Source organism: Ylistrum balloti, unplaced genomic scaffold (assembly GCF_031769215.1).
Source record: "Ylistrum balloti isolate Yb309-2 unplaced genomic scaffold, AGI_CSIRO_Ybal_v1 Utg370126, whole genome shotgun sequence".
Classification (NCBI taxonomy): domain Eukaryota; kingdom Metazoa; phylum Mollusca; class Bivalvia; order Pectinida; family Pectinidae; genus Ylistrum; species Ylistrum balloti.
The window spans coordinates 494,062-503,495 of record NW_026782140.1 but is presented as its reverse complement, the minus strand read 5'-3'; the positions used below and the strand labels follow the sequence as shown (position 1 = coordinate 503,495).

General features: G+C 37.6%; 1 protein-coding gene across 1 annotated transcript; it reads right to left on the bottom strand.

The window, feature by feature from the left end:
• Positions 1–6,971: 6,971 nt before the first annotated feature.
• Positions 6,972–7,688, bottom strand: LOC132550481 (lysoplasmalogenase-like protein TMEM86A). Its single transcript, XM_060214551.1, has one exon. It carries the CDS (start codon positions 7,686–7,688, stop codon positions 6,972–6,974), a length of 717 nt encoding a protein of 238 aa, XP_060070534.1.
• Positions 7,689–9,434: the final 1,746 nt, after the last annotated feature.

Sequence of the window (9,434 nt, the reverse complement as noted above, 5' to 3'; positions counted from 1 at the left end):
AACAACCTACAGATGTTTCATACGTTGGTGGTGTCAGGAATGCCGCCATATGTTTGCCTGATGTCAAACTATTGGTGCTCCGTTAGCTATTTAAAGAAGTGTAGCGTGACTATTAAGGAACGACAACTCTGGCAGAGATTGGCTTTATAAATGAAATGCATGAACCTATTGAAGACATTATTCTTTGCATGTGACACTAAGTGAATAATAAACCATATAAAGTATTGTTTAATTGATGATACAATATGAATGGAATTAGACCAATGATTGAGAATGATGTTTTCACATGGAACGGTATATACTAGATAACCTTGTTTGAGCTTGCTGTTATTTATTTCATCTGTATGAATCCAAAACCAAGGAAACTACTGAAGCTGAAATAACTAATGCTAGCTTACAGTGACAGAACAGGAATAGCCCACCTATATAAACAGTAAGTGTAAGGCAATGACTATTGTTTACACCATTTAAAAAAAGATCGTGTTCGTCGTCATTGAATTATGTACAGAATGTTTTACATTTAATGGATAGAACAGATTCAAACACTGATACCACAACAACCAGTTGACTGAAGTTTCTAACACCGATACCACAGCAACCAGGTGGCTGAAGTTTCTGCTGATAGACTTTGTCCCGAGGTTACCCGTAACCACACATGTCATACCTCTGCTGATAGACTTTGTCCCGAGGTTACCCGTAACCACACATGTCATACCTCTGCTGATAGACTTTGTCCCGAGGTTACCCGTAACCACACATGTCATACCTCTGCTGATAGACTTTGTCCCGAGGTTACCCGTAACCACACATGTCATACCTCTGCTGATAGACTTTGTCCCGAGGTTACCCGTAACCACACATGTCATACCTCTGCTGATAGACTTTGTCCCGAGGTTACCCGTAACCACACATGTCATACCTCTGCTGATAGACTTTGTCCCGAGGTTACCCGTAACCACACATGTCATACCTCTGCTGATAGACTTTGTCCCGAGGTTACCCGTAACCAAATATGCCATACCTCTGCTGATAGACTTTGTCCCGATAAGAGAAATGTGGTGCCATCTAAATTTTGACATTTTATTATATCATTTTCTATCTTCTGCCGCTGCTTAGGTTCAAAATAACTTAGTCCCTTAGCATCATTGAAGAGTCCAGGAAGGACGAAACAGCTGTATAACGTAGCATCATTGAAGAGTCCAGGAGGGACGAAACAGCTGTATAACGTAGCATCATTGAAGAGTCCAGGAGGGACGAAACAGCTGTATAACGTAGCATCATTGAAGAGCCCAGGAGGGACGAAACAGCTGTATAACGTAGCATCATTGAAGAGTCCAGGAGGGACGAAACAGCTGTATAACGTAGCATCATTGAAGAGTCCAGGAAGGACGAAACAGCTGTGTTACGTAGCATCATTGAAGAGTCCAGGAGGGACGAAACAGCTGTATAACGTAGCATCATTGAAGAGTCCAGGAAGGACGAAACAGCTGTATAACGTAGCATCATTGAAGAGTCCAGGAGGGACGAAACAGCTGTATAACGTAACATCATTGAAGAGTCCAGGAGGGACGAAACAGCTGTATAACGTAGCATCATTGAAGAGTCCAGGAGGGACGAAACAGCTGTATAACGTAGCATCATTGAAGAGTCCAGGAGGGACGAAACAGCTGTATAACGTAGCATCATTGAAGAGTCCAGGAGGGACGAAACAGCTGTATAACGTAGCATCATTGAAGAGTCCAGGAGGGACGAAACAGCTGTATAACGTAGCATCATTGAAGAGTCCAGGAAGGACGAAACAGCTGTATAACGTAGCATCATTGAAGAGTCCAGGAGGGACGAAACAGCTGTATAACGTAACATCATTGAAGAGTCCAGGAGGGACGAAACAGCTGTATAATGTAGCATCATTGAAGAGTCCAGGAGGGACGAAACAGCTGTATAACGTAGCATCATTGAAGAGTCCAGAAAAGACGAAACAGCTGCATGATGTAGTTCAATTCATAATTTTGCACTAATGATTTTGGTTTTTAATGTTTTTGCACAATCTTCATGTTCAGCACTTTTACTTGAAATCAACGCATTCCAAATAATGTGGTGTTAGCAAATGTAGATTGTAATTGATTTCAAATTCTCGATATATTATCGATTACTTGCCTATTGGATTCCCTTCCTTAACTTTGCACGAGGCATGTGTTTCCTAGATAATCCATTGAGACAATCTAATGCTCGCATAACATTTGTCAAAATCTTCAGAAATTTATATCTTTAAAGCAGTCGTTAAATTTCTATAGACTCTGGCATGACTTTCTCATGAGCATGTCCTTATCTCCATCATCTGAGCTATGTCTCTTTAGTGTAACACGGTTGTTGTCGGCTTAACGGAAATGCTATTGAAACATATTGAAGTGAGGAGTGGGAGTTAAAACTAAGGAAAATACAGCTACGTGAAATAAACACAAATCATGTTTCATGTTCCTCTTCAGTATTGCTGTTTAATACAATTGAACTGATGCACTGATTTATCTAAGGTATTTAGTGTGCTGTTAAGGATAAAACAGATACAGCTAAAGGGAGGTAACTCAAGTGTCATTTCAGTCATTGATTTCTTTGTAACAAAAAAAGTACCTTAGTTTGTAATCACATCATCAGACAACTTGAACGCGTTAATACAAATGACTTTGTCTGTATTGTCAAATGTATGATACAAAACACTCCGCAATTCCGTGGATTACGCCTCACATTTTCGAACTGAATACAATTTCGAAATATTTAGAAAAAAAAAAAGAAAAAAAATTAAGATAAAGAGTGAGCAACTGGAAGGTTCTTCTATGGAACGTTATGTTTTTATATCATCAATACGTTCCTTTACATACGAATGGTTTATACAGAAACAGGACACACTAAGGCAATAACTGATTCTCTTACGGTAGTCGGGATGTTTAATTTGTCTCAGTGACGAGACTCACCGAGACAAATCAAATATATACCCTATTAAGCGACGTGTTTGTTTTGTCTACTTCATCAAATGTACAGCGCCTCAGTGTTGGTTGACATTGATGAAAGTTCCTTATCGTGTCCAGTATATCAAAACAAAGGACGAAATAATATTATCAAAAACACTTTAATAAAAAAAATCATTTATTACACACAAAATTACATGCATTAATCTATCTTTAACGTTAGATATGGTAGTTTAGTAACCATACAACGCAGACAAAATATTCCTACAAAATGATGAATGACAATCTGATCCAAGAATACTAATACCACCACATGATGCCGCCTTTTAGCGTTAGGTACATTACAGCTGATCATCATCATCATATTAACGGCGTATCTTTTGGCAATAATGTGTATTATAAGCCATGATTTAATTAACACGGGCGTTGTACAGTAATAAACTTCAACATTGTTTCAATGGGCTAACATGGGGACAGGATGGAGTGCATTTACTGAAGTAGCAACACATCACACAGCAGTATTATACCTCCTAGTCTTCAACAGTTATAAATATCACGTGTACATTTTATATTTAACTATCAGGTTGTGATCGAGCTCGATATGGCATTTTGTCGTGGAGGTTGTAGTCACCTAATCCATTGTTATTCTCAGAGACAATGTCACGGGAAATTTCCTTGGGAATTCCCACCTGTTCCATTGTAAAATATTCATTTCGAAGGAAGACTTTATTGAATGTTTAATTTTTAAAACAAGATTCCTCTTCCGGTATCAATCTTTGAGTTGTGCCTCCTTGTATATGTAGTGGATACTAAAACACCATGATGTGAAGCTTGTTAAACACTCTGTCCTTTATCATATATATATCTTATCTGTAGTGGATACTAAAACACAATGATGTGAGGCTTGTTAAACACTCTGTCCTGTGTCAGATATATATTATCTGTAGTGGATACTAAAATACCATGATGTGAGGCTTGTTAAACACTCTGTCCTTTATCATATATATATATTATCTGTAGTGGATACTAAAACACAATGATGTGAGGCTTGTTAAACACTCTGTCCTGTGTCAGATATATAGTATCTGTAGTGGATACCAAAACACAATGATGTGAGGCTTGTTAAACACTCTGTCTTATATCATATATATATTATCTGTAGTGGATACTAAAACACCATGATGTGAAGCTTGTTAAACACTCTGTCCTGTGTCAGATATATATTATCTGTAGTGGATACTAAAACACCATGATGTGAGGCTTGTTAAACACTCTGTCTTATATCATATATATATTATCTGTAGTGGATACTAAAACACCATGATGTGAAGCTTGTTAAACACTCTGTCCTGTGTCAGATATATATTATCTGTAGTGGATACTAAAACACCATGATGTGAGGCTTGTTAAACACTATGTCCTGTGTCAGATATATATTATCTGTAGTGGATACTAAAACACCATGATGTGAAGCTTGTTAAACACTCTGTCCTTTATCATATATATATTATCTGTAGTGGATACTAAAACACCATGATGTGAGGCTTGTTAAACACTATGTCCTGTGTCAGATATATATTATCTGTAGTGGATACTAAAACACCATGATGTGAAGCTTGTTAAACACTCTGTCTTATATCATATATATATTATCTGTAGTGGATACTAAAACACCATGATGTGAAGCTTGTTAAACACTCTGTCCTGTGTCAGATATATATTATCTGTAGTGGATACTAAAACACCATGATGTGAGGCTTGTTAAACACTCTGTCTTATATCATATATATATTATCTGTAGTGGATACTAAAACACCATGATGTGAGGCTTGTTAAACACTATGTCCTGTGTCAGATATATATTATCTGTAGTGGATACTAAAACACCATGATGTGAAGCTTGTTAAACACTCTGTCCTTTATCATATATATATTATCTGTAGTGGATACTAAAACACCATGATGTGAGGCTTGTTAAACACTCTGTCTTATATCATAGATATATTATCTGTAGTGGATACTAAAACACCATGATGTGAGGCTTGTTAAACACTCTGTCTTATATCATATATATATTATCTGTAGTGGATACTAAAACACCATGATGTGAGGCTTGTTAAACACTATGTTCTGTGTCAGATATATATTATCTGTAGTGGATACTAAAACACCATGATGTGAAGCTTGTTAAACACTCTGTCTTAAATCATATATATATCATCTGTAGTGGATACTAAAACACCATGATGTGAGGCTTGTTAAACACTCTGTCTTATATCATATATATATTATCTGTAGTGGATACTAAAACACCATGATGTGAGGCTTGTTAAACACTCAGTCTTATATCATATATATATTATCTGTAGTGGATACTAAAACACCATGATGTGAAGCTTGTTAAACACTCTGTTCTGTGTCAGATATATATTATCTGTAGTGGATACTAAAACACCATGATGTGAGGCTTGTTAAACACTCTGTCCTTTATCATATATATATTATCTGTAGTGGATACTAAAACACCATGATGTGAAGCTTGTTAAACACTCTGTCCTTTATCATATATATATTATCTGTAGTGGATACTAAAACACCATGATGTGAGGCTTGTTAAACACTCAGTCTTATATCATATATATATTATCTGTAGTGGATACTAAAACACCATGATGTGAGGCTTGTTAAACACTATGTCCTGTGTCAGATATATATTATCTGTAGTGGATACTGAAACACCATGATGTGAAGCTTGTTAAACACTCTGTCCTTTATCATATATATATATTATCTGTAGTGGATACTAAAACACCATGATGTGAGGCTTGTTAAACACTATGTCCTGTGTCAGATATATATTATCTGTAGTGGATACTGAAACACCATGATGTGAAGCTTGTTAAACACTCTGTCCTTTATCATATATATATATTATCTGTAGTGGATACTAAAACACCATGATGTGAGGCTTGTTAAACACTCTGTCTTATATCATATATATATCATCTGTAGTGGATACTAAAACACCATGATGTGAGGCTTGTTAAACACTCTGTCTTATATCATATATATATTATCTGTAGTGGATACTAAAACACCATGATGTGAGGCTTGTTAAACACTCAGTCTTATATCATATATATATTATCTGTAGTGGATACTAAAACACCATGATGTGAAGCTTGTTAAACACTCTGTTCTGTGTCAGATATATATTATCTGTAGTGGATACTAAAACACCATGATGTGAGGCTTGTTAAACACTCTGTCTTATATCATAGATATATTATCTGTAGTGGATACTAAAACACCATGATGTGAGGCTTGTTAAACACTCTGTCTTATATCATATATATATTATCTGTAGTGGATACTAAAACACCATGATGTGAAGCTTGTTAAACACTCTGTCCTGTGTCATAAATAATATCGGTAACAAAATTGTCTAAATCAGACACAATAGAACACATTTCATCGTGATTATCGCGATCATTAGTAAGCATCGACGAAATCCAAACACAGGTATTTATCTAACATTCTCCTTTGTAAAGACAAAAACATAGTAGTCTGTTCTATAGCAAAATTAATATTACAATTGCTATTTTTACACATTAAATGTGTTTTGTGACAAAAAATCTTTGAAAAACCTAAAAATCATTTAGCTTATCTTTTTTATGTAAAGCAATACTCATTAAATATTTCAAAATCACAAAAATACGATCCGATTTCAGAATTTTACAAATGCCATATAAGCACGAACTAAAACTCTTATAACATAATTTTGTCACAATATGAAGATGCCAGACTAACATACGTCAAGCATTCGAATGCCGAAAAAAGCGAGAGAAAAGCCAAATGTACGTTAACATTTGAACAGCGACTACACCTTCCTTTTATAGGAATACGTTCACGTTTTGAAAACATGTGGATGAACATTTAATCACGTATTCATGGACTCCATACATACTGTGTAAAATAACACTCAGCATTTTGATAGTCTTAAAACATTCACAGTGATGGCTTGTCCTCTTCTGTGCTGATGGCAATGCAGAACTGGGCCATATAGTAAAAACTCAATACAATAAATTCGGAAAAAGGCACATAGAATTTCCATTTGTCGGTTGCTATGATGAAGTCTGAGAACATGAAAAAGAACATTCCTAAGCTACCGAACAACGCCGAATAGGTTTGGTTTCTTTCATACCGCGCCTCCGCTCTCCATCCAACGATAAATATCACCACAAAGTAGCACAAGACAATCAGCTGCATCAGAAAGCTGTCTATGGCATCAGAGATGTAAAAAAATGAAGCTACACCACCAAGGGCATATACCGATTTTATCCTACTCTCCGGGACCTCGCTAGGTCCAAACGCTAACAAGTAACAGCAATGAGCAATCATGAAGGCTAGCATACCTGGTATGAAGAGAGTGTGTCTCGACACTAAGAAAGCGTCACCTACGCTCGATATCAACAAACCCAGCATGACAAACTTTGAATAATATTCTTTGGGGAATACATCCGATCGTTGAACACCAGCCGTCTGTCTTACAAAGAACGCCAAGCTCCAGATTGGAAGTGCTTTGAAGAACGCAGCGGATATGGTAACAGGAGGGTAGTGCCAGAACGGAAGATAGGACAGGTAGTAAATCGCCAGTAACCCATAGAAGGGGAACAGCTTGGTATTATTCATCCGCCTGACCAGCTCTTCTTTAAAGGAATCCATGGTGTGTTTTTCTGAAAACAAAAAGAAAGTGTAAATAACAGCATTATCATTACAAACTACGATATCCAAAGCTAACGGAGATCAATTTTCATCGAACGTTTGCCTACCCCTATAATGGCAGATAAAAATAGGTACTTATGACTATCCAAATGATCTGTCATTAATTGATTATCGCCCTAACTTAAGTTTTATTCTTGTACAACACCACAGTGTTTGTCCAGTAGGAACATGCTTTCTGTCACTCCATCACAGTGTTTGTCCTGGAGGAACATGCTTTCTGTCACTCCACCTGTGTCAGATAGGCCTGTCCAGGGCAATAAACATGGCCATGATAGACGTTTATTTCACAGGCGCCTGTGTAATAAAGCCGCGCGCGCGGAGTAATTCATAGTTTTTTCCCGCGCACTCGTCGACTATGTCCTCGTCAACCGCTTCATCCACAAACACGCATAGTCGATTGGAGTCATTGTTTGTAGGCTCGTATTAACAAAACTGTTCTATAAATATCAACATCACCAACCCTGGGACTCGGCCTTTCCGCCGTCGTCCACGTGTGATTGAAAGTGACAGTGACTAACTTTTCTCCTGTCGGTGTGGCGCGAAATGTGTGACGTAAGTGACGTCATCTCACAAGCAAACCAAGAATTCTATTCATAAATGTGTAAGATTTGTAAGATTACTATTGACAGTGAAGTAGTATTAATAACTTGACCAACATGTTCAAAGATGTAAAAAGTGTTTATGATATATTATACATTGAGCAATAGTAAATATTAAAAAGAAAAGTGTTGTTTTATTGCGTGTATTAAGGCACTATATTTGAACGCGTACGTGATATATTTGACAGGCTATTTGACCAAGCCCGCTTGAAGAAAAAACAGTTAAACACTGACGTTGGATGTTTACATTCAAAGTCCATATTGTGTTTTCGACCGCAAACATAGTTTGCAAAATTCGAGGATGGAGAATCTATTTCAGCATTTTTTTAAGTATATGGCCCAAGGAAAAAAAATCTGAAAAATGGTGGCGTCTAGTGATGGCTATCGCGAGGTGAGTGCAAATATTTGATAATATGAGATTAGAAATGAGAGAAAAAAAACTCTTTTCTATATGGGTATGTAGGGCCGAGGCTTTTTACCACACTTTGTGATCCCGAGGGTGGAATATCCCTATCCTACATACCCATATTGAAAAGAGTCTTACATTCTATCACTCCACCACAGTGTTTGTCCTGGGGGAACATGCTTTCTGTCACTCCACCACAGTGTTTGCCCTTGGGGAACATGCTTTCTGTCACTCCACCAGTGTTTGTCCTGGGGGAACATGCTTTCTGTCACTCCACCACAGTGTTTGTCCTGGGGGAACATGCTTTCTGTCACTCCACCACAGTGTTTGTCCTGGGGGAACATGCTTTCTGTCACTCCACCACAGTGTTTGTCGTGAAGGAACATGCTTTCTGTCACTCCACCAGTGTTTGTCCTGGGGGACATGCTTTCTGTCACTCCACCACAGTGTTTGCCCTTGGGGAACATGCTTTCTGTCACTCCACCAGTGTTTGTCCTGGGGGAACATGCTTTCTGTCACTCCACCACAGTGTTTGTCCTGGGGGAACATGCTTTCTGTCACTCCACCACAGTGTTTGTCGTGAAGGAACATGCTTTCTGTCACTCCACCACAGTGTTTGTCCTGGGGGAACATGCTTTCTGTCACTCCACCACAGTGTTTGTCGTGAAGGAACATGCTTTC